This window comes from Mastigoproctus giganteus, chromosome 2, assembly GCF_048544385.1.
Source record: "Mastigoproctus giganteus isolate SK-2022 chromosome 2, ASM4854438v1, whole genome shotgun sequence".
NCBI lineage: Eukaryota > Metazoa > Arthropoda > Arachnida > Uropygi > Thelyphonidae > Mastigoproctus > Mastigoproctus giganteus.
In genome coordinates this window covers 268,737,747-268,765,009 of record NC_143576.1, presented here as the reverse complement: position 1 = coordinate 268,765,009, position 27,263 = coordinate 268,737,747, and the positions used below count along the sequence as shown (strand labels likewise).

Here is a 27,263-nt window from a genome sequence, read left to right as displayed (position 1 = left end):
GAGCCTGTGACCACCAAATACGGAGGATGCAGAAAGGTCAGGGAATGACCACCGGATGTCCCTGGAGCAATATAGCCTTAATTGCTAATGCTCCTAAAAACCAAATAACAAACAAACAGTTCATCCATTAGGTCTAAACCTTGAACTATATTTTTTTGTTGGTATTAAAAACCTGATACCATCTTTCATTACTTCCCTGGATACTTTCCATTTATAATTTTCTGTTGGTAACACCATCAGTTGGTCCCACTACACAGAATTTAAACAATGTCTGGGACCACTTTATTTACCTTTACAAAAGCAAAAGCATTTACCCTTAACACTAGTTATGTCTTCATTAAATTCCACATTTGTACACTGTGATCACTGCCAATCAGTGGGTCTGCATATTCTTAATGCACGAAGAATCACTTTGATCAAGATTTTTGCTTCCTCTTGTTTCCTCTCTAACATTTTGCTGTAAAAAACAGTCATCCAAGAAATCCACAAAAAGTCTTCTGGTGTGTTACTCAGACACTCTGATTTGCTGTTCCACTCTGTTTCTCTCTATATTATGCAGTACTCAAGTGTGTGCCTGTATGCAATACTCAAGATGTGACCAAATCATTGCCTTAAACAATGGGATAATCGGCTCCTTATCCCTGCTGGCAATAATTTACCTCATATTCTTTCCAGACAGCTTGTCTGTCACTCAAAGAAATTCATATCCGACAACACAGTTGCCCCTTGTCTTTTTCATTCTTCACTGCTCTGAGTGTGTTTGTAACATATGAACTAACTTTCATTTGTCAATATATAATTTGTGTAGGTCCTGTTACAGTAGCATATCCTGATTTCCGTCATTACCCACCCTACCAACCTTAGTATCATCTGCAAACTTAGGTGTCAAACCTGATATTTCTTTGTCAGTATCATTGATAAACATAGAAAACAACAGTGTAACTGGCACTGAACCCTGTGGAGCTTGACTAACAAAATTTGTCCACAAAGAGCAGAGAGATAACCACTCTCTGGTTTGTCCCACTTATCCATGCCTTTATCCATAGCAGTAACTTTGCCCTTAATGCCACACTTCTTTAGTGTGTACAACAGTCTTCTACATGCAATAGTTTCAAAAGCTTTCCTGAAGTCCAAGTATATGTGATATCTAAATTATTTATTTCATCCAGTTCCTTTGTTACTGCATCACATGTTGGCTGATGAATCAGACTGGTCATACAAGATTGCCCTTTAACGAGTCCATGCTCTGACTGCAGTATAATTGCATTCATGTCTAGATGGTACTGCATTACTTAAAATTTAAGCTAACAGAACTAAAGCCTCGAACTATATGGAAGTTTCACTAGCAGACAGGTTAGTGACATTGCATCGTGTTTGTATGTAGTGAACTACTGAAGTAAATAAATTGATAGTTATAATTATATCACATATTGTGAAAACCTTCATAATGAGTTCTTTTTTTTTTTTTTTTTTTTTTTTCACAACAAGATTCAGTGACTGTGATGAGTACAATGAACACCCACAGAACAATTTACATAAAAAAAGAGTGGACCAATAAATCAGAATGTCTTATGTATGGGATTTTAACTTTCGAGATATTGAAATATAGGTTTGCTAGTGTGTGAGTGAGCTGGGTTGGTCACGCTCACACTAGCAAAACTTTTGTGGATTTATTGGATGACTGTTTTCTACAGCAGCATGTTAGAGAGACAACAAGAGGGAGTAATATTCTTGATCCGATTATCAGCAGGGATTATTCATGCATTTATAATCTGCAGATATATGAACCACTGGGTTACAGTGGTCACACTGTATTTATGTAGGATTTACGTAAAGATATAACTCATCAACAGTAAAGGGAAGGGTTTTTGCTTTCGTAAAGTTGACTACAGTGGTCTCAGACAGTTTATAAATTCTATACAGTAGGACCAGCTGTTGATGTTACCATTAACAGATTCTAAATGGGAAGCTTTCAAGAATTAATTATGGAAGCTTCTAGACTTTTCATATCAACTAAGAAATACCCTTTGAGGTTTAAGCCTAAATGGATATCATATGAACTAATGAGACTCGTGGCATGGAAGAAAAATGCATGGAATGCATGTAAATTATCAGGCATAACAGAAGCCTGTGGTTGATATAAACTAATTTGTAATCAAGTCACAAAGGACTTTAGGCAAGCAAAGGCAGATTATGAGATTTTTTTTTGGAAAAGGATGCAAAAAAACCAGCAAAGACTACTTTACTTATGTAAACAAGATGGAAGGGAATGAATCAGATTGGTTCACTTGATATCGATGTTTCAGCGGCTGATGATACTGCTCAAGTTAGTAACAAACTGAATAAGTACGTGGAATCTACATTTATGCTTGAGGAATCCTTTAGGAAAGTAGATGCCTGAATATTAACAACCTCTAACAGGGAGCTAAATGATTTTATAATAACTGCCTTATTATAAAATCTTTTATAATAAATGATTTTATAATAAGGAAATGATTTTATGATTATCCCCTTGTATGAGGCAATGGTCAGGACACATCTTGAGTACTGCATACAGATCTGGAAACCTCATTTTAGGAAACATGTAGAGCTACTGGAACGAGTACAGAGAAGGGCGAGATTAGTGAGTGGAACAAAGGGTTGCTGTTACCAAGAAAGGCTTAAATTCTGAAAATTGTAGCTTCTGGAGACTAGGCACTTGCGAAGTGATCTGATTGAGGTGTATAAGGCCTTCAGTAGATTGAGCAGGCTCAATGCTGATGGTATTCTTCCTCTTGCTCAGATTACAAACCTGAGGGAGCATAGATTCAAACTGAGGAAAGACAGTTGTAGAATAGATGTGTGGAGGTTTTCCTTTAGCCAGCGGGTAGTTGATTGCTGGAACAGACTTGTTGTTGTGGAAGTTGATAGCTTAAATAAATTCAAGGCAGAATTAGACAAACAATCAGTGAAATAGGAAGGTTTTTTTTTCTTTTGGCTGATGCTATATAAGCTTGCTTTCTTACATCATGTACCTCTGCTAACTGAGAGAAAAGTGGAAGAGAAATTAAACATAAAGTTACTCATAAGAAAGGCACTTGTGGTGAATTGGATCTTTTCAGTTATATTCAGGTAAGCTGCAAAGGAAGTAAGCAAACCCTTAGCCATAATTATGAGAGCAACCTTGGATTCAGGGAAGATCCCATAGACTAGAAATGTGCAAATTTATCCCCAATTCACAAAGGGGAGAATTCAAGGGTGACATGAGTAATTACAGACCTATCATTTTAACTTCTGCTCCATGTAAAATATAATCGAGTCACTGGTTAAAGAAATAATGCAGGATCATCTAGACAAGGCTGCAGTTATGTTGCGTTTGACTGTTTTGTCAAATGCAACATAGGTTTGTTAAATGCAAAATCATATCTGACCAGTTTTATTGGTTACTACGATGTGGTTACAAAGAAACTGGATGCAAATTTTTGATATCATATACTTGTATTTCAGGAAACTTTTGATACTGTGTCACATAATCGATTGCTGTACAAATTGGAGCAGTGTGACATTGAGGGCAAGTTGCTGCTATGGATGGTTAATATTAGTATTAGTAACGGCCACATGGTGCAAGGAAGCCTATGGCTTATGCTGCACCATCCAAAAATAAATAAATAATAATAATAATAATAAAATTACATAAAATAATAATAATAATAAGAAGAAGAAGAAGAAAATTTTTTAAAAAAGTAAAATATTAATAAAAATTAATAAGAGAAAAGGAAATAGACAACCTATGCATTTCCCTCCTCCCTTTATTTAATTATCCAGCTGACCTTTGAATTTCCCCAGAGTGTCAGCCTCTACCACCCATGTAGGTAACTTATTCCAGTAATTTATAACTTGCTGGCCAAAATAAAACTTCCTGCAATCCAGTCTAAACAACTCCTTCTGTAACTTGAAATATGGCCCCTAGTTCTAGAATCATTTATAACCGTGAAAATTTTGTCCCTAACCATTTTGCTTATGCCTCTCAGAGCCTTAAACAGCTTGATCAAGTCCCCTCTAAGGTGCCTAGTTTTCAAGCTCTGCAACCCACATATTTGAAGTCTTTCCTCATATGGATGCCTTTTTGCTGATCTCACCAGGTGAGTTACCCGTCTTTGGACCCCTTCAAGAAGAACAGTGTCTTTCTTTAGGTGCAGTCTCCATACTTGAACACAGTATTCTAAGTGTGGTCTAACAATAGCCTTATATAATGGGATTATGACATGCTTATCTCTACTAGCGATTGTTCAATAAATCATCGATAGGACACCATGGGCCCTCCTTGCAACAAGTCGACAGTGCTCGGAGAACTTCATATATGACTGTATCGTAATACCCAAGTCTCTTTCCTCCACTACCGGCTTTAGTTGAACTCACCAAATATATAAATTATTTTGGGATTACTGTTCCCCAGGTGCAATACCTTACACTTTGTTTGATTAAAGCATAGCAGCCATTTTTCTGACCATCTCTTAAATAAATTCAAAGAAGAACTAGAGAAACTATTGGAGGTAATGGATAGATGAATTTTTTTTTTTTTTTTTTTTGCTGATCCTGTATAAGCCTGCTTTCTTGCATCATTTGCCACTTCTAATGCTAATGGTAATTTAGCATTAGCATTAGCATTAGCATTAGCATTAGTAGAGGCATTTGATGCAAGAAAGCAAGCTTATGCAGCATCAGCCAAAAAAAAAAAAAAAAAAAAAAAAAAGTAACATAAATAAATAAAAATAACCACTTCCACTTCACCCCTCTGTTCGTTCGAAATACCTGTCCAGCTGAGCCTTAAACTTATTTAGGCTATCAACTTCCACGACAAGGGATGGAAGTCTGTTCCACCCACCAACCACCCGCTGGCTAAAGGCAAATTTCCGCACATCTATCCTACATCTGTCTTTCCTCAATTTGAATTTATGCCCTCTCAGGTGATTTTTCTGAGCTAGAGGAAGAATCCCATCAGCATTGAGCATGCTCAAACCATTCAAGGCTTTGTACACCTCTATCAGATCACCCCGCTGGTGCCTAGTTTCCAGACACTGTAATTTGCAAAACTTAAGCCTTTCTTCGTAAGAGAACCCCTTTGTCCCATTCACCAATCTAGTTGCCCTTCTCTGTACTCGTTCCAGCAGCTCTACATCCTTCCTGAAATGAGGCCTCCAGGCCTGTATACAGTACTCTAGGTGTGGCCTGACCATTGCCTTATACAAGGGAATAATCACCTCCTTATCCCTGCTAGAAAAATTTCTATATATCATTGACAATACACCATGAGCTACTCTTGCAGCTCGTCTGCACTGCTCAGAGAACTTCATATCTGCCTGCACCACCACCCCCAGGTCCCTTTCATTCTCTACCACTGTCAGTGTAGTACCACAGAGTTGATACGTTGCTCTGGGGTTGCTGTTTCCCATATGTAGTACTTTACATTTGTCAATGTTAAACTTCATTTGCCACCTCGAAGCCCATCTGCTCAACCTTTCCAAATCCTGTTGCAGCAGCATAGTGTCAGTAGTGTCCTTGACAACCCTGCCAACCTTTGTATCGTCTGCAAACTTGGACATTAAGCCTGATATACCATCATCAATATCATTTATAAATACAGAAAACAATAAAGGCCCCAATACTGAACCCTGAGGGACTCCACTAATAACATTAGTCCACGATGAGCAGTGTCCATTGATTACCACTCTCTGTCTTCTCCCCCTCAACCACCCCTTTATCCATAGCAGCAACTTGCCTCCAATGCCACACTGCTCCAATTTGTGCAGCAGTCTTCCATGTGCAACAGTATCAAAAGCCTTTCTAAGATCCAAGTATATAATATCAAAGTTATTCCCTGCATCCAGTTCTTTTGTGACTGCATCATAGTATCCAATCAAATTGGTCAGGCAAGACTTCCCTTTAACAAAACCATGCTGTGTCCTAGCTATAACTGAAGTCTTGTCTAGATGATCCTGCAGTGCTTCTTTCACCAGTGCCTCCATTAATTTTCCGGGAACAGAAGTTAAACTCACAGGTCTATAATTACTTGTGTCAGCCTTTGATCCCCCTTTGTGAATTGGGGTCACATTTGCACATCTCCAGTCAATGGGTACCTCCCCTGAGTCCAAGGAAGCTCTCATAATTATGGCTAAGGGTTTGCTTACCTCCTTTGCTGCCTCCTTTAATATAACTGGATAGATCCCATCCACCCCAGGTGCCTTTCTTGTGTTTATCTTCAACAATTTCTCCTCCACTTTGCTCTCAGTTATTACAAGATTCTCTAGCTTACTGCTAGAGTTGAATACACCTCTGGCATTCCCCTCGCTGAATAACTCCTCATGTGTGAATGTCGATGCAAAATATTCATTTAGTTTGTTAGCTACCCGAGCAGGGTCATCAACAGTTGACCCATCGATCTCAAGTGGACCAATCTGATTCATCCCCTTCCTTCTAGAGTTTACATAAGTAAAGAACTCTTTGCTGTTTTTCTTCGCATCCCTTGCCAAGGATCTCTCGTAATCTGCCTTCGCCTGCCTAACCTCCTTTGTAACTTGGTTACAGATCAACTTGTATCTATCATAGGCATCCGTGTCACGTGTTAATTTGTATGTATCCCATGCATTTTTCTTCTCTGCCATATGCCTCATTAGTTCATCTGACAACCATTTAGGCCTAAACCTTGAACAATATTTCTTAGTTGGTATGTAAAGCCTAGTAGCTTCCACGATAAGTTCTTTGAATGCTTCCCATTTTGAATTTGCTGTTGGCAATATCATCAGTTGATCCCACTGTATAGAATTTAAATACTGTCTCAGTCCATTGTAGTCGCCTTTACGAAAGCAATACCCCTTCCCTTTACCCCTAATGGTAGTTACCTCTTTGAGTAACTCCCACTTCAGCACACTGTGATCACTGCCACCAAGTGGTTCATTTATCTGCAGATTCTGAATGCATGAAGAATCACTACTGATAATCAAATCAAGAGTATTACTCCCTCTAGTTGCCTCCCGAACATGCTGATGTAGAAAACAATCATCCAATAAATCCACAAAAGCCTTGCTACTGTGTGAGTGACCAGCCCCCAAATTCCAGTCAATATCTGGGAAATTAAAATCCCCCATTATAAGACTCTCTGATTTACTGGCCCACTCTATTTCTCCGAACAGTTTCTTATTATACTCATCAGAGTCATTAGGCCTATAGCACACTCCTACTCTCAATTTTGATCTCCCAATGCTTATGTCACACCAAACTGACTCGACACTGCACTGTCCAGCGATGTCGACTGGCTTCACTTCCTTGGATTTTATGTGTTTCTTAATTAATAGCATAACCCCTCCTCCCTTCCTATCCTGTCTATCCTTTCTGTACACATTGTACTCCCCAAATTCCAGTTCTGCATTTCTTATATCTGTGTGACACCACGTCTCTGAAATCCCCACAATATCTGCCTTTGATGTTTTGAGCAATACCTCAAATTCATCAAATTTATTTACTAAACTCCTAGCATTGGTGTACACACAAGTATACATGCACCTGTTCTTTTTCTTAGCTACCCTAACACAACCCATGTGTTTACTTGTACCCCAATGATTCCCAGCAGTCTCTGAAATATCCTGCATCTTATTTTCCAGGCTGCGGCTCATTCCAATAGAAGCAGTGCAAGAATCACTTTCACCTCTGCCAGTGGCTACTGTTAATCTATTAGTCCTTGTATCCCCCCAATCTAGCAGTTTTCCGACCCACCTAACATTGCCTCGATAGCATCAGCAAACATTCTTGCACCCTTTCTATTTAAGTGTATCCCATCCCTGTAGAAGCAGTCTCTCCTGTTAACAAGTACAGACCAGGCTGAAAAAAATTCTACCCCTTGAGCCCTGCACAATCTTTCCAGGGCCGAATTGATTGACAGGGCTCTCATGCACCATGAATTAAAAATGTAATTACAGTTTGGTTTATATCTCCTAATACCAAAAAATGTCATATCCACAGTGGGAGAGTGGGAGGTGTGCATGACCCACACCTTCTGAAACATTGTATTATAGGATAAGTGATCATTCTGATTATTTTAAAAAAACAGTTATGGTATTTTTTCATTCCTCTAGAAATTATATTCAGACTTTGAATTGCAAGGAATTGAAGAAGAAAAACTAAATTCAAAGACTTATCAAACTATTACAAGTCGCCTTCAGCTAGAAGAAGCTTCCGCCTCAGTCACAGAAGCCAGTCATCGGGAGAAAGAAGATTCAGAGTATGTTTTTAATTGATAGAATGTAGCTGTTTCATGATTAAATGGTGATTTTATTCATATAAAATACTGTATCCCTGTAAATCGTTTTAAAATATGAAGTCTCAACAATAAAAGTTAAATTTAAATTAAGTATTGGCATTCTTTATGTGCAGAATGAAATCAAACTACATAAAGGATTAGAGAAGCATTAGAGAGCTCTTTATAAAGATACCGGATGGCCGCATAACTATTGAGAGTACAAAAGTTTATTTAAGTGATTTGCAAATCAATTTCTGATGAAATTGATACCACAGTGCATTCAATGTGGTGTCCCTGAACTTCAACAATTTTTGTCATCCTCACTCTAAAATTTATTATGACATTTTGGGAAAACTTTTGAAATATCAAAAACGTGATGTTGAATTGATGATTTTAGTTGTTCCAAAGACCTTTAGTTTTCTCTGGTAAACTGTATCTCTGACATATCCCCACAGCAAAATTCACATGGATTGAGATCTCAGAAATTTGGACTATTGGAAGAGAATCCACTAGTCCAAAGTAATGACATTGTCCCAGAAACATTCATTCAGAAAGGTCAGAAATCGTTTTGCGATCATCACTCCACCTGCAATACAATAAATAAAAATAAATTCCATTTAAAAGGTGATTTATCTTTAGTAACGAATGGGCCTGGAGTACTGGGGTCCATAGTTTAATGTACACTTAAGTTAGTTATAAACCAGTTATACAAATATATTAACAAAAAATCAGTAGCTTTCGGGACGCGTGTCCCTTTGTCAACTGACAAATTAAATACAAATTTAAATACAATACAACGAGCTGAGTGAGGCACGTTAATCATGCGTCATTGTTGTTGCGCGGACGTGTGCTGCTTTCTACGCCACTGATCATCCAGAAATAAAACGGTTGTGTCCAGGATGGGATGTAGACGTATGCCTTTCTGGCGATTTAATGCCTTTGGATTGCTTACTATGTTGAGTGACTCTAGCCATAGGCGGTGGCGAGAGTGTCGTGAGTGGTCTACTATTTTAAAGTCGCGTTTGGGGTCAAGATCGTGGTTGGTGGCCCAGAAATGTTCCGTGACCGCGGACTGGTCAGTTTCGGCAAGCCGGATTGCTCTGTCGTGTTCCGTGAGGCGATCCTTAAATCAAGAGCGCTGACTACAACAAGTCCAGACTGTTACAACAACAACAAGGTAAGGTCTCGCCTATCGTATTTACGAACCTTATACATACCATCTGCCATCGGGCTAATCAGATCTCTGATACCTACCGTTTACGCCAACAGCGCAAATTCATAAACTTAAGCATAGAAGCTAACTCCTTAAAGGCGAGCACACGTTCAAATGACACAACTTCCTTCGTCTTGAATCTAAGCAGCAAACAACTATCCAACGAGCAGCTGAATGTTTTATCCAACGGCATGAAATTCGCCGTTATACCATCCAAACCTCCATTCACACAGCTCGCTGTGGGTATAGAAGCCAGTATTACCAACCTTCCCGAAGAAACTGCCCATGAGATCCGTTTCAGGACTGCCGCAATCCTCCGCAGCACTCGAAAAACTTACTCAAACCTTAACCATCGCCAGCGTGCCGCCCTATCATCTATAAGAAAAGACAACTCCATCGTCGTACTTCCTGCGGATAAAGGGTGCCAGACCGTTGTGTTGGACCGATCAACCTACCGAGAGAAAGCCCTGACCCTACTACTAGACCCAAACGTATATGTACCTCTATCTGATCCACCCATTAAGGTCTTGAAACGTCTAGAGACACATGTCAATAAACTCGTCCACACATGGTTTAAAGATAAGAAGATCTCGACCACAACTCAGTGTCTTCTACGTGCTACTGGCTGCCAACTACCGCAATTCTATGGATTACCAAAGATCCACAAACCGGGTATTCTCCTCAGACCTATAGTGTCGTGCTGCAGTACCCCAACGTATGAACTGTCCAAACATATCGCGCGCCTCCTCTCACCTCTTATAGGTAATACATCGCACACCGTTAAAAATAGCAGTGAATTCATCCACCTCATTAAGGACCTTTCAATCCCTGACAACTGTCATGGCATCATTTGATGTGGTTTCTTTATTCACTTCAATTCCCGTCCAACAGGCTGTGCACTGCACCAGAAGGCTCCTCGAGAACGACTTACGCCTCCAATCCAGGCCATCACTTTAATTGAGGTAGCTAGGTAGCTCTAACGTATAATTATAGAAACAGTAATACGCTTCACTGTTTCTATTAGATAGCGTAGTATTGACATTTAATTTAATTTAATTTATTGATCTTATTAATTTAAAATATCATGCCCCAAACTAGAGCAGCAAAGCAACGGGCACAAAGTGGCAGGAGTGCTGTGACTCGTGGGAGAACTGAGGGGGGCGATTCTCCAACGCATCACAGCCTAAAAAAATGTGCAACTTGTGAAATGTTTGCCGATCTATCTGGAACGGAACATGATATTGCCATGGGGGATGTCTTTGTGTGTGCGCGATGTAAGGAGTGTAAGGAAATCAGGCGACAACTCAGCGTTGTTATGGGCCTATATGAGAGTTTGAAGGACAGGGTGGATGCCCTCGAAAGATCTAAATTGAGGGGCCCATCAGGCTCTCAGCTGCCCACATCAACGCCAGAGCTTGCACTTGATCATCACGCAACACAGCGGCAACCCTCAAGGCAGATTGCGCTGGTCCCAAAGGAACTAGTAGTCGTTGGTGACTCTATTGTCAGGGAAACGGGGAACATCCTTTGTAAAAAGGATAGGTGGAACAGGACCAAGGTATGTCTGCCAGGGGCAAAGGTTGATGACGTAGAGCGAATATTATCTTTTAAGGGCACAAAAGGTGATATAGTTGTACACGATGGCACTAATGATATTAAGAGTAGGAGACCGACAGAATTACTTAACAAGTACAGATCACTGTTGAAAAAAAGCCATGAAATAGGGTTGAATTTGAAAGTGTCTGCAATTCTGCCCAGACACGATAGGAGGGAGTATATGATGAGAGCCTTGTCGATCAATTCGGCCCTGAAAAGATTGCGCAAGGCTCAAGGGATAGAATTTTTTTCAGCCTGGACTGTACTTGTTAACAGGAGAGACTGCTTCTACAGGGATGGGATACACTTAAATAGAAAGGGTGAAGAATATTTGCTGATGCTATCGAGGCAGTGTTAGGTGGGTCGGAAAACTGCTAGCTTGGGGGGATACAAGGTCTAATAGTTTAACAGTAGCCGTAGGCAGAGGTGAAGGTGATTCTTGCACAACTTCTATTAGAATAAGTAGCGACCTGGAGCGAGGGGTGTTGGGGGTTTCAGGGACGGATGGCAGTCATCGTGAAACAGGTGGGTATATGGGATGTGTTAGAGTAATTAAGAATAAGAATAGGTACATGTATACTTGCATGTATACCAATGCTAGAAGTATAGTAAATAAATTTGATGAATTTGAAGTGTTGGTCAAGATATCAAAGGCGGATATTGTTGGGATATCAGAGACGTGGTGTCACACAGATATAAGGAATGCCGAACTGGAATTTGGGGAGTACAATGTGTACAGAAAGGATAGACAGGATAGGAAGGGAGGAGGTGTTAGGCTGGTAATAAAGAAAAACATAAAATCAAAAGAAGTGCATCCAGTTGATATAGATGAACAGTGCACTGTTGAGTCAGTTTGGTGTGACATAAGCACTGCGAAAGCAAAAATAAGAGTAGGAGTGTGTTATAGGCCTAATGACTTGAATGAGTACAATGAACAATTGTACAGAGAAATAGAGTGGGCTAGTAAATCGGAATGTCTTATAATGGGGGATTTTAACTTCCCAGATATTGACTGGAATTTGTGGGTTGGGCACACACACACTAGTCAGACTTTTGTGGATTTATTGGATGATTGTTTTCTGCTGCAGCATGTTCGAGAGGCAACCAGAGAAAGTAATACTCTTGATCTGGTTATCAGCAGTGATCATTCATGTATTAGGAATTTGCAGATAAAAGAACCACTAGGTGGCAGTGATCACAGTGTACTGACGTGGGATTTACTTAAAGATTTAACTACTATCAGTGGTAAAGGAAAGGGTTTTTGCTTCCGTAAAGGCGAGTACACTGGTCTCCGACAGTTTTTAGTTTCTGTACAGTGGGATCAACTGACGATGTTACCAACAGTAAATTCTAAGTGGGAAGCATTCAAGGAATTAATCGTGGAAGCTACTAAAAGGTTCATACCTATTAAGAAATATTTTTCAAGGTTTAGGCCTAAATGGTTGTCAAATGAACTAATGACACTCGTAACAGAGAAGAAAAATGCATGGGATGCATATAAATTATCAAGCGACTCAGAAGCATATGGCAGATATAAGTTAATCTGTAATCAGGTCACAAAGGAGGTTTGGCAGGCGAAGGCAGATTACGAGAAATCCTTGGCAAAAGATGCTAAAATAAACAGCAAGGATTTCATTACTTATATAAACTCTAAAAGGAAGGGGATGAATCTGATCGGTCCACTTGACATCGATGGTTCGACTGTTGATGATCCTGCTCAGATAGCAAACAAACTGAATGAGTATTTTGCATCTACATTCACACGTGAGGAATTATTAAGGTTTGAAAATGGCAGCAGGTTATCAAATTGTAGCAAGATACTTAATGATTTTGTAATAACCGAGAGCAAAGTGGAAGAGAAATTGTTGAAGTTAAACGTAAGAAAAGCACCTGGGGTGGATGGGATCTATCCAGTTATATTAAAGGAGGCGGCAAGGCAACTAAGCAAACCCTTAGCCATAATTATGAGAGCATCCTTGGACTCAGGGGAGGTTCCCACGGACTGGAGATGTGCAAATGTATCCCCAATTCACAAAGGGGGATCGAAGGGTGACACGAGTAACTACAGACCAGTTAGTTTAACTTCTGTTCCGGGTAAAATAATGGAATCACTGGTTGAAGATGCATTACAGGATCATCTAGACAAGACTGCAGCAATAATTCAGACACAGCATGGGTTTGTTAAGGTAGAGTCTTGTCTGGCAAATTTGATTGGTTATTATGATGTGGTTACAAAGGAACTGGATGCAGAAAATAATTTTGATATCATATACTTGGATTTCAGGAAAGCTTTTGACACTGTTGTGCATGGAAGACTACTGTACAAATTGGAGCAGAATGGTATTAAGCGTAAGTTGCTACAATGGATAAAAGGATGGTTGAGTGGGAGAAGACAAAGGGTGGTAATCAATGGGTGCTGCTCTTCGTGGACTAATGTTATTAGTGGAGTCTCACAGGGTTCGGTGTTGGGTCCCCTGTTGTTTTGTATATTTATCAATGATATTGATAAAGGTATATCAGGCTTAGTGTCGAAGTTTGAAGATGATACAAAGGTTGGCAGGGTTGTTAATGACAGTAATGGCAGTGTGCTACTGCAACAGGATCTAGATAATTTGGGCAGATGGGCTAAGAAGTGGCAACTGAAGTTTAACCTTGACAAATGCAAAGTACTGCTTATGGGTAGAAGTAACCCCCAGAGAAACGTACCAACTGTGTGGTACTACACTTAAGGTGGTAGAAAATGAAAAAGACCTGGGAGTAATTGTGCAGTCAGATATGAAATTTTTTGAGCAATGCAGACATGCTGGCAGGGCAGGTCATGGGGTTTTGTCAATGATATATAGGAATTTTGCTAGCAGGGAAAAGGAGGTGATTATCCCTCTGTATAAGGCAATGGTCAGGCCACGGCTTGAGTACTGCGTACAGGTCTGGAGGCCTCATTTTAGGAAGGATGTAGATTTACTTGAGCGTGTACAGAGAAGGGCAACAAGATTGGTGAGGGGAATGAAGGGATCCTCTTACCAAGAGAGGCTTAAGTTCTGCAAATTGCAGTGGCTGGAGACTAGGCACCTGCGCGGTGATCTGATTGAGGTATATAAGGCCTTGAATAGGTTGAGCACGCTGAATTCTGATGGGATCCTTCCACTTGTTCAGATTACGAATCTAAGGGGGCATAAATTCAAATTAAGAAAAGACAGATGTAGATTATATGTGCAGAAATTTGCCTTTAGCCAGCAGGTGGTTAATTGCTGGAACAAACTTCCATCTGTCATTGTGGAAGTTGATAGGTTGAATAAATTTAAGGAGGAACTGGACAGGCATTTGGAGGGAATGGTGTGATTTTTTTTTTTTTTTTTTTTTTTTTGGCTGATGCTGCATAAGCTCATACATTTGCTTTCTTGCATCACATGCCACTACTACTACTACTATCACTATCCACTGATGACATCTGTACCGCCCTCAACCTATGCTTATCAAGCAGCATCTTCACTTTTGAGGATTCACTCCACCAGCAGGTACATGGCACTGTTATGGGTGCCCCTGTCAGTTCCGTAGTAGCTAACATCGCCATGGAAGATCTGGAGGAGCAGATACACCAGAACCCACCTACACCTATTACAACATTAGCATTAGCATTAGCATTAGTAGAGGCATTTGATGCAAGAAAGCAAGCTTATGCAGCATCAGCCAAAAAAGAAAAAAAAAAACAAAAAAAACCACTTCCACTTCACCCCTCTGTTCGTTCAAAATACCTGTCCAGCTGAGCCTTAAACTTATTTAGGCTATCAACCTCCACCACAAGGGATGGAAGTCTGTTCCACCAACCAACCACCCGCTGGCTAAAGGCAAATTTCCGCACATCTATCCTACATCTGTCTTTCCTCAATTTGAATTTATGCCCTCTCAGGTGATTTTTCTGAGCTAGAGGAAGAATCCCATCAGCATTGAGCATGCTCAAACCATTCAAGGCTTTATCCACCTCTATCAGATCACCTCGCTGGTGCCTAGTCTCCAGACACTGTAATTTGCAAAACTTAAGCCTTTCTTCGTAAGAGCACCCCATTGTTCCATTCACTAATCTTGTTGCCCTTCTCTGTACTCGTTCCAGCAGCTCTACATCCTTCTTGAAATGAGGCCTCCAGACCTGTATACAGTACTCTAGGTGTGGCCTGACCATCGACTTATACAATGGAATAATCACCTCCTTATCCCTGCTGGAAAAATTCCTGTATATCATTGACAATACTCCATGAGCTACTCTTGCAGCCCGTCTGCACTGCTCAGAGAACTTCATATCTGCCTGCACAATTAACCCCAAGTCCCTTTCATTCTCTACCACTGCAGTGTAGTACCACAGAGTTGATACGTTGCTCTGGGGTTGCTGTTTCCCATGTGTAGTACTTTACATTTGTCAATGTTAAACTTCATTTGCCACCTCTCAGCCCATCTGCTCAACCTTTCCAGATCCTGTTGCAGCAGCATAGTGTCAGTAGTGTCCTTGACAACCCTGCCAACCTTTGTATCATCTGCAAACTTGGACATTAAGCTTGATATACCATCATCAATATCATTTATAAATACAGAAAACAATAATGGACCCAACACTGAGCCCTGAGGGACTCCACTAATAACATTAATCCACGATGAGCAGTGTCCATTGATTACCACTCTCTGTCTTCTCCCCCTCAACCACCCCTTTATCAGAGGTGAGCAGTACGCTCCCGTTCCTGGACGTCGAAGTGCATCGCGTAGGCCCACATCTAGAGACCTCAGTATACCGCAAACCCATGTGGTGCAGTCAATTCACTAACTACAGATCCGGCCACGCACCAAGCCATCTCAATAGCACTGCCCGCACCCTATTCTCCAGGGCTTGGAGCCATTCCATCACCGACACAATTAGGCGTAACGAGATCTCCCGTGTGAAGGCGGACCTAACCAAATGTGGTTATCCATCCCATGTACTAAGCAGATGCCTATTACAGGCAGAAGAACTCATATCCAACCCAAGACCACCAAACCAAGTCGGTATATCGTCCGCCTACATTCCCTATTATCCAGGCGTGTCAGGACGGATCTCGAAGGTCCTTAGAAGTTACAACATCAAATGTGTGCAATTACCCTGCAGGAACCTACGTTCACTTGTCTCCAGCGTGAAGACCCCTGTCACACCTGTCTTACGCAGCAATGTGGTATATTGCATCACCTGTAGAGACTGTAACAGTTGCTACATAGGAGAAACATCAAGGCGTCTCCAGGTTCGCCTCACGGAACACGACAGAGCAATCTGGCTTGCCGAAACTGACCAGTCCACGGTCACGGAACATTTCTGTTCCACCAACCACGATCTTGACCCCAAACGCAACTTTAAAATAGTAGACCACTCACGACACTCTCGCCACCGCCTATTTCTAGAGTCACTCAACATAGTAAGCAATCCAAAGGCATATGTCTACATCCCATCCTGGAGACAACCGTTTTATTGCTAGATGATCAGTGGCGTAGAAAGCAGCACACGTCCGCGCAACAACAATGACGCATGATTATTTGTGCCTCACTCAGCTCGTTGTATTGTATTTAAATTTGTATTTAATTTGTCAATTGACAAAGGAACGCACGTCCCGAAAGCTACTGATTTTTTGTTAATATATTTGTATAACTGGTTTATAACTAACTTAAGTGTATATGAGTTATCTTTATAAAGAAGTCCCTGATATTTCCTAATAATCATTGGATAACTTGAAGCTTTGAGTAAAACGTGTGTTAATATAATGCAGCTATATAAAGGTCAAAAATCCCACCATTTTTAAGTTTAAACTTTATATTTCTGCCTTTTTTAGGCAATTTCACAAATGCATATAACACTGCTAGCTACAGCATATCCAACCATTCAACTGTCTATCTTTCCATGTGGTTGTACATAAGTAACTTTACTTATAATATTAACTGCTTGCAGTGCAGTATTATTTCTCCTGTCCACCTTTCCTGGGCCAGTTCAAAAATCAAAAAAAATGAATACTGAATATGAACTCTTAAAAATTATTTATTATGAGTTTACATGAGTTGTCATATAAAACTGTTGGATAACACATTTTTTAATATTTATGATTTATATGATCTTAGTGTGTTATATTCCTTGAAACATTCTCCAGGAACAATCCTGGATTTTTAGAGCTTCTTACAGTACTAAACCATTTATTTTCTTCCACCCCAACCCTTCTGTCACTACATATCACTGCACAGTCCTCTTCTTATATGAATTGTCTTATTTCATCACAAAATTAAGATGGCCATTCAATCTCTCTCTCTCTCTCTCTCTCTCTCTCTCTCTCTCTCTCTCTCTCTCTCTCTCTCTCTCTCTCTCTCTCTCTCTCTCTCTCTAGCATCTGAACTTGATAGCCTTTTTCTAAAAAGGACATCTACTAGCTGAGCAAGCAATTTCTTTCAAAACTACTTATAACAAAGGTACTTTTCAGATTGATCTGTTGCCTTCATCAAGACAAAGCGGTTCAAAATTGAGTACTAAAAGCCAGAAAAACAGCTTTCTCCACCAATTCATATTCAGGCTCTAGTCGCAGAGGAGAACAGTCTGTGGATTTTTGGCTGCTGTAAAGGGATAAGTATTTTTAATTTTTACCATATTCTTCATTAATTAACGTGTTTTAAGGAGATATTAAACGTTTTGGTAGCATTCGTTAGCTTCTTATTTTGAATTTAACTAGCGATTTTTGGAAGATACGACTCCTGGTGTTGGCGCCAATATTGTTGAACTAGCAGCCACATTGTAGTTGATAAGAAATAGTGTAAAGTATATGTATCTCGAACTGATAGCGTAAGGTATAAAGTAAAACTAGATAGCATAATACGAAGCACTGTTTTAGGAATCTGTCAGCTTATCATAGTATTATCAATTAATCAAAAATAATATTAATCTTATTAAAATTCATTGTTAATTAAATTGTATTTAAATGGAAATCATGACCCAGACTAGAGCTGCAAAGCAAAGATCACAGACTAGTGAGAATGCTGTGACTCGGGGAAGAAATGAGGGCGCGATTCTCCAATGCATCACAGTCCCAAAAAATGTGCGAAATCTGAAATATTTCCCCACCTTTCTAAAAGAGAACATGATCTCACCAAGGAGGATGCCTTTGTGTGTGCTAGGTGTCTAGAGTGTCAAGAAATTAGGCACCAACTCAGCATTCTGATGGGCATCTATTAGAGCTTGAGATGTAGGGTAAATGCCCTCAAAGAAATTAATATGAGGAGCCCATCAAGCTCTCAGCTGCCTAGTTCAACGGCAGAGCTCACTCCTGTGCATCAGGCAACAGAGCGGCAACCCCAAAAGGCATAATGTTGTGGTCCCACAGGAACTAGTAGTTGTGGGTGACTATTGTCAGGGAAACAGAGAACATTGTGTGTAAAAAGGATGGGTGGACAAGACCAGAGTATGTCTGCCAGGGGCAAAGGTTGATGACATCGTAGAGCAGATATCATCTTTTAAGGGCACAAAAGGTGATATTGTTGTACGCGTTGGAACTAATGACATTAACAGTAAGAGATCTGCAGATTTACTCAACAAGTTTGTGTGTTATTTGGTTTTTAGGAGCATTAGCAACAAAGGCCATATTGCTCCGGGGATTTGCGGTGGTCATTCCCTGACCTTTCTACATCCTCCGTATTTGGTGTTGACGGGCTCGAACCCCGGTCTAATCAAGAAGCGTGTGCTACTCAACAAATACGGTTCACAGTTGAAAAAAAGTCGCGAGTTAGGGTTGAATGTGAACGTGTCTGCAATTCTGCCCACACACGATAGGAGGGACTATATGATGAGAGCCTTGTTGATCAATTCGGCCTTGGAGAGATTGTGCAAGGCTCAAGGGGTAGATTTTTTTTTCAGCCTGGTCTGTGCTTGTTGACAGGAAAGACTGCTTCTACTCGGATGGGGTACACTTAAATAGAAAGGGTGCAAGAATATTTGCTGATGCTATCGAGACAGTGTTAGGTGGGACGGAAAACTGCTAGCTTCAGGGGAAACACAGACTAAAAGGTTAACAGTTGTCGCAGGCAGAGACAAAAGTGATTCTTGCACTGCTTCTATTAGAATGAGCAGCAGTCTGGAAAGCAAGGCAATGGAGATTTTCAGGACTAATGGGAATCATAGTGGAACAAATAAATACACGGGCTGTGTTAGGGTTACTAAGAGTAGAAACAGCTACACGTATACTTACATGTACACCAATGCTAGGATTATAGTTAATAAATTTGATGAGCTGGAAGTGCTAGTCACGACATCAAAGGCAGATATTGTTGGGATATCAGAGACATGGTGTTATACAGACATAAGCAGTGCAGATGTGGAATTTGAGGAGTACATTGTGTACAGAAAGGATAGACAAGACAGGAAGAGACGAGGGGTTATGCTATTAGTTAAGAAACACATAAAATCTAAGGAAGAGCATCCAATTGATGTTAGTGGACAATGCAATTTTGAGTCTGTTTGGTTTGATATAAACACTATAAAAGGAAAAATAAGAGTAGGTGTGTGTTATAGCCCTAATGAATTTGATTAGTATAATCAGCAGTTTTGCAGAGAAATATAGTGGGCCAGTAAATCAGATGTCTTATAATTGGGGATTTTAACCTTCCAGATATCAACTGGAACTTGTAGATTGGTCACTCACACACTAGCAAAGCTTTTATGGATTTATTGGATGATTGTTTTCTACAGCAGCATGTTTGGGAGGCAACTAGAGGGAGTAGTGATTTTTCATACATTAATTCTTCATGCATCATTCTTCATGAAGAATCAGTAGTGATTCCTCATGCATTAAGAATCTGCAGTTAAAGGAACCACTGGGTGGCAGTGATCACTGTGTGCTGAAGTTGGATTTACTCAAAGAGGTAACTACTATCAGGGGTAAAGAGAAGGGTTTTTGCTTTTGTAAAGATGACTGTGGTGGTCTGAGACAGTATTTAAATTCTATACAGTGGGACCAACTGATGATGTTACCAACAGCAAATTCAAAATGGGAAGCATTCAAAGAACTTATCTTTGAAGCTACTAGGCTTTACATACCAACTAAGAAATATTGTTCAAAATTTAGGCCTAAGTGTATGTCAGATTAACTAATTAGACCTGTGGCAGAGAAGAAAAATGCAGGGGATACATATAAATTAACAGGTCACACAGAAACCTATCATAGATATAAACTGGTCTGTAACCAAGTCACAAAGGAGATTAGGCAGGCAGAGGCAGATTACAAGAAATCTTTGGCAAAGGATGCAAAGAAAAACAGCAAAGAGTTCTTTAATTATGAAAACTCTAGAAGCAAGGGTCCGAGTCAGATTGGTCCACTTGATATCGATGGTTCAACTGTTGATGATCCTGCTCAGGTAGATAACAAACTAAATGAATATTTTGCATCTACATTCACACATGAGGAGTTATTCACGGAGGGGAATGCCACAGGTGTATTAAACTCTGGCAGTGAGCTAGTTAATCCTGTAATCACTGAGAGTAAAGTGGAGGAGAAATTGTTGAAGATAAACATAAGAAAGCATCTGGGGTTGATGGAATCTATCCAATTATATTAAAGGAGGCAGAAAAGGAAGTTAGCAAACCCTTAGCCATAATTATGAGAGCTTCCTTGGACTCAGGGGAGGTACCCATGGACTGGAGATGTGCAAATGTGAACTCAATCCACAAAGGACCAGAGAGAGACACAGGTAATTACAGACCTGTTAGTTTAACTTGTGTCCCAGGGAAATTAATGGAGGCACTGGTTAAAGAGGCATTGCAGGATCATCTAGACAAGACTTCATTTATAGCTCGGACACAGCATAGATTTGTTAAGGGGAAACCTTGTCTGACCAATTTGATTGGATACTATGATGGAGTCACAAAGGAACTGAATGCAAAGAATAATTTTGATATCATATATTTGGATCTTTGAAACATTTTTGATACTGTTGCACTTGGAAGACTGCTGCACAAATTGGAGCGTGTGGCATTGGAGGCAAATTGCTGCTATGGATAAAGGAATGGTTGCGTGGGAAAAGACAGAGAGTGGTATTCAATGGCACTGCTCTTCTTGGACTAATGTTATTAGTGGAGTCCCCTAGGGTTCAATGTCGGGTCCATTGTTGTTTTCTGTGTTCATCAGTGATATTAATGATGGTATATCAGGAGGATTGTTAATGACACTAATGACAGTATGCTGCTGCAACAGAATCTAGAAAAGTTGAGCAGATGGGCTAAGAGGTGGCAACTGAAGTTTAACATTTACAAATATAAAGTACTGCATATAGGAAGCAGTAACACAAGAGTAACGTATCAACTCTGTGGAGCTACACTTACAGTGATAGAGAATGAAAAATACTTGGGGTTAATTGTGCAGGCAGATATGAAGTTTTCTGAACAGTGTAAACGGTCTGCTCATGGTATCTTGTCAATAATATACAGGAATTTTTCTAGCAGGGATAAGGAGGAGATTATCCCCTTGTATAAGACAATGGTCAGGCCTGTATACAGTACCTTGAGTACTGTATACAGGTCTGGAGGCCTCATTTTAAGAAGGATAAAAAGCTGTTGGAATGAGTACAGATAAGTGCAACAAGATTAGTGAATGGAATAAAGGGTTGCTCTTACGAAGAAAGGCTCAAGTTTTGCAAATTACAGTTTTGCAATGATGACTAGACACCTGCGAGGTGAACTGATTGAGGTGTATAAAGCCTTGAATGGTTTGAGCATGCTCTAAGCTGATGGAATTCTTTCTCTTGGTCAGAATGAAAGGGCATAAATTCAGATTGAGGAAAGACAGTTGTAGGATAGATGTGCAGAAGTTTGTTTTTAGCCAGCGGGCGGTTGATTGCTGGAACAAACTTCTATCTGTCGTAGAAGTTGATAGCTTAATCAGATTCAAGGCAGAACTAGACAAACATTTGGAGCAAGTGGAAGGATGAAATGAGTAAGGTCTGTGTGTGGTTTTTTTTTTTTTTTTTTTTTTTGGCTGATGTTATATAAGCTTGCTTTCTTTCATCATATGCCGTTGCTAATGCTAACATCCCGTCCACCCCAGGTGCCTTCCCTATGTTTAACTTCAACAATTTCTCCTCCACTTTGCTCTCAGTTATTGCAAAATCACTTAGCTCTCTGTTACAGTTTGATAAACTTCTGGCACTCCTCTCATCGAATAACTCCTCATGTGTGAATGTGGATGCAAAATACTCATTCAGTTTATCAGCTTCCTGGGTATGATCATCAATAGTCAACCAATCTATGCTAAGTGATGCTGAACAAGAGTAGTCTTGTGCAGGTGACGTTTTTACTGCTCCGGCTAATAGAGAAGTTTTTTAAAATTTCTTCTGTTTTATTAACTTAAATTGGCATATTCACTTATTTTCTAGAGTAGATTTATATTCCTATTTACGATCATCATCATCATCATCAGCCATTTTCAATCCACTGCAGGATGAAGGCCTCTCCAGCAACTTTCCAGTTCCTTCTGTTTTGAGCAGTGGCTATCTATTTACTACCCACAAACTCATGAATTTCATCTATCCATCTCCACCTTTGTCTTCCAGGTTTTCTTCTAGCTCCTCTTGGGTACGATTCTGTTATTTTCTTAGTCCATCTGTCATCATGTCTTCGAGCTATGTGTCCTGCCCAAGACCATTTTAGTTCTTTAGTTTTGATAAGAATGTCCTTTACTTGAGTTTGCTGCCTAATCCAGGTGTTTCTCTTCTTATCTAACAGTCTGATTCCCAATATAATTCGTTCCATTCTTTGCTGTGTAGTTCTCAGCTTCTCTTCCATTCTTTTGGTGAGTGCCCAAGTTTCACTTCAATAATCATGGTGGGGCGTATACATTGGTTCATTATTTTACATTTCAGACATACAGGGATATTGCGCTTCAGTATGTGACTATTTCCTGAATGCTATCCATCCAAAATTTATTTTTCTCTTGACTTCCAGCCATTTATCATTATTACAGCTAATAACTTGTCCCAGATAAGTATATGACTCCACCTTTTCAATTACTGCTCCTTCAATCATTATTTCCCTTTCTGTGGCATACTTGTTCATCATTACTTTCATTTTAGCCCAAATCTTTAGTCCAAAATCCTTACTAACTGTGCAAAACTGATTAAGATTTTCCTCTAATTCTTTGGGATCGTGGCTTATGACCACAATGTCATCTGCAAATCGTAAATGGTTTAGGTACTCTCCATTCACATTGACTCCTTTCTGCAACCAGTCTATTCTTCTGAAAGCTTCCTCAAGGGCAGCAGTAAACAGCTTCGGAGATATTGTCTCCTTGTTGAACTCCTTTCTCGATTTTAAATTTCCTACTGTCTTTGTCTATTCTAATAAAGGAGGTAGCATTCTCATATATTTTCTTCAAAATCATAATATGTGGAGTATCTATGCCTTGTCTTTCCATTGCCCGAAACATTGCCTTATGCTGTATGGAGTCAAATGCCTTTTCATAATCCACAGATGCCAGGCATAAGGGTGTTTTATATTCATTTGCTTTCTCCGTTAGCTGTGATATTACGTGAAGGTGATTCATAGTTGAGAATCCTGTCCTAAAGCCAGCTTGCTCTTTCGGTTGATTCTCATCAAGTATTCTTTCTAATCTATTAGTAATGACCCTTGCGAATAACTTGTAGATGTTTGATAACAAGCTAATTGGTCTATAATTTCCAATTTCTGATTTATCTCCTTTCTTAATGCTGCAAAACTATGATTGCATTATTGCACTGCTTAGGCGTCACACCTTTTCTAATGCACTTTGTGAAGAGCCTTGCCAGTTTTTGTGTCATATCCCTTCCTCCCAATTTTAACAACTTTACAGTAACTTCATCTTCACCAAGGGCTTTCTGATTCTTCATTTTCTTCAGTGTATGTTCTACCTTATCGGGTATGTCGTATGTGTTGCTAATTTGCACTCCATCATTCCCTTGCTCCTTGTATAATTCTCTATAGTAGTCTTCTGCTATTTGAATTATGCCTTCTCTGCTGTTTATAAGTACACCATCACTATTCTTCACTTTCAGTATCATTTGTCTTTCTGTATTACTGCTCATGGCTGCTGATTAAATCCTTTGTTTTCCCTTAAAGCTTGTTCTACTTTTCTTGTGTTGAATCTTCTTATATCCTCTTTGCATCTCCTTCTAATGGCCTTGCATAACTCAGTATACTCAATTTTCTCCTTGTCAGTGTTTATCTTGCTCGTCATTTTTCGCCTTCTGTTCATCATAACAAGTGTTTGTTGACTAATTTTTTCTTCCTTGGATTTCTTTTTCCCTATAGGTTTCTTGGGCTTTATCGCTTTCAGAAAGTTGTAATATTCCTCGTTGATATCTTGGTCCTGAGCAGTCTGCAGAAGCTCAAACTTGTTCTTAAGTTCCAGTACATACTGCTTTTTCTCAAAGACTCTGTTATCTCAAAGACCTTTGTATTATTTACTTGAGTCAGTTTTTTCCTTTCCTTTCCTACATCTATATCAAATGTACATCTTACCATTCTGTGATCACTTCCAACATTTACCTTATTCAGGACGGTAACATCATTCACAATATATCTTCTGTTAGTGAGGATGAAGTCAATTTCATTAGTTGTTAATCCATTTGGACTCTTCCATGTCCACTTTCTGTTCACCCTTTTCTTGAAAAAAGTGTTCATTACTGACAGTCCTTGAGATTCTGCAAATTCCAGAAGTCTTTCACCTCTTTTATTTCTTTCACCAATTCCAAAATTTCGTATAGTTCCTCTTTCTGCGCTGTTTTGCCTTTTTCCAACCTTAGCATTGAAGTCCCCCATAATAATAGTGTAGTGGGTTTTCTGCTCATCTAGAAGACTCATGGCTCGACGTTGGTGCATAAATCATTATAACCTTTAGCTTGTACCTCTTAGAAATCTTGAGTATTAGTCTTGACACCCTTGGTGATGTACTTTTGAATTACAAAATGTTGTTTTTTAAATCTTTGTGGACCAGAAACCCAACTCCACCTTCACTCCTTTCACTGTTTCCATTGGTGTACAGCAGATTTCCACTTGATAAACTTATAAGTGATTCATTTCTTCTTCTTGTTTCAGCCAAACCGATGATATTTCAATTCACATTGTCTAATTCCTTTTCCAGCTCTAATATCCTGTCTTCACCGATGAGTGATCTTACGTTGTAACAGTCAAAGTTCAGTTTCCGTGCATGGCAGCCTGGTCGTACCCCGAGATTCTTAGCACCTTCTGCTTCCAATCCGATCCTCTCGCTGCCATAAGAGGGGGAGTGAAAGCCGCTGGGGACTGAGGGCCATTTGTTTTGTCGTGCTGCCATATGCTGGAGGGTTTGGTCTTTTGATCTTCACGCTGGCCAGGCATCTTGAAGAGAACCACTCTACACGTTCATTGCCACCTAAGTGACGTAACCGGGCTTACCATCGAGAAGGTGTGCATGAGTGGATTTTAGGGAGGCAGGCCAACCGGACTTCTCCTAAATCTTCTGTAATAGAAAGATATTGGATCCATCAGTGTTTTAGACTGAGTGTCTGATAACACACAGGATACCTGTTCCCCTTGAAGCCCCTACTTACGATACTTAGTTTAATTTTTAACTTTGATAGAGATTTTTTAGTTTATTACTTAGAATCAGTAAGGGTATCCAATTAGCATGTTTTACAAGTTTTGCAACTACAGCAAACACGAAATTTTTAGCTGTTTAGCCGCTTCATTGACTTAATTGTTATATTAAATTATTTTCTATAAGTAGCTTATAGACCTAGTAAAGATCATTATTTTATTCTGAATTTAGATAGCGAGATTTTGGAAGTTAATTAATACTTAAGTGTCAGTAGTAACTTGCCGCCATTGTTACATGATGCAACAGTTATATCCCATACTAGATAGTGTTAGCTTAGTATGGTATATAATATTATCAATTAATCAGTAAAATTTATTAAGCTTGTTAAATTTTGTGGTCAATTAAATTGTACTTTTTTAACTAAATACGTATAACGACTTGGATTTTACAAACATAACATTATTAATTAATACATAACATGATACAGGAGTTTATAGTGAAACTCAGAGATAATACTTGATACTGAAAAAAAAAAAAAAAAAGAAATATATATATATATATATATATTATTATTATTCTATTATTTATTATTCTATTATTCTATTATTTATGTCTATTATTTTGATATTTTAGTTTTTTGGTAGTTTCTTTAACCCTTTTTTGGTGATATTTCACGTCTTTTGGAAATGGTACCTTTCGAGGGGGTTCCGCTAAATTATGTATAATTGGCATTATTTTAAATTTATATCATGTTTTATTAATTGGGTTTAATGACTAAATTATACAGGGAATTATCGACTACCTTTTGTCCTACTACCGCTACTTTCCCTTCCCTGTTTGTTTATTTATTTTTTATTATTTTACGTTTCGTTTCGCTCTGCATTATTGCCGTACTACTGGCTGATGTTTTTATTTTAAATATCATATTTATTTTAATTATCAGATATAATTAGGCATCATGTGGAGGATGTGCATTTGCTGCCTCTAATGATAGCTACATAGCCATATTTATTTATTTTTATCACTTTTGCCTAACTTTTATCTCACATAATATAAATTAATGGTAGTAGTGGGTTGATATGCTAAATAAGCAGCGCCTGTGCCGCCATCTATTTCTTTCCTTTCTATTATATAAGCTGGTTAAGCTTGCATTATGTCAGTGGTGTGGCTCTGATCTAGAGTGCTGTCTGTTCTATAGATTATTTTTCGCTGCATAAGGACCACCGCCATGCAAATCCTCTGCATTGGTTGATCTATCGGAGAATGGAGGTGTGGTTTGGTTCTTCGATATTTCCGCCTTTGCGATGATTTGTATGACGATTGAAATGCACCGATTCCATGACCATTATTGGCCTCGTGGTCCTCTGTCGATATGGGGCATGATGGTCAGTCTATTATTTTGATATTTTAGTTTTTTGGTAGTTTCTTTAACCCTTTTTTGGTGATATTTCACGTCTTTTGGAAATGGTACCTTTCGAGGGGGTTCCGCTAAATTATGTATAATTGGCATTATTTTAAATTTATATCATGTTTTATTAATTGGGTTTAATGACTAAATTATACAGGGAATTATCGACTACCTTTTGTCCTACTACCG

General features: G+C 39.3%; 1 protein-coding gene across 4 annotated transcripts in view; it reads left to right on the top strand.

The window, feature by feature from the left end:
- Positions 1–27,263, top strand: part of Cadps (calcium-dependent secretion activator 1) — a 1,208,856-nt gene that overhangs the window by 1,142,724 nt on the left and 38,869 nt on the right. For all 4 annotated transcript variants that reach the window (XM_090389907.1, XM_090389906.1, XM_090389908.1 and 1 more), the window contains one exon: positions 8,109–8,254. In XM_090389907.1, coding sequence (XP_090246033.1) covers positions 8,109–8,254 — 146 coding nt within the window. The remainder of the gene's footprint in view (positions 1–8,108; positions 8,255–27,263) is intronic.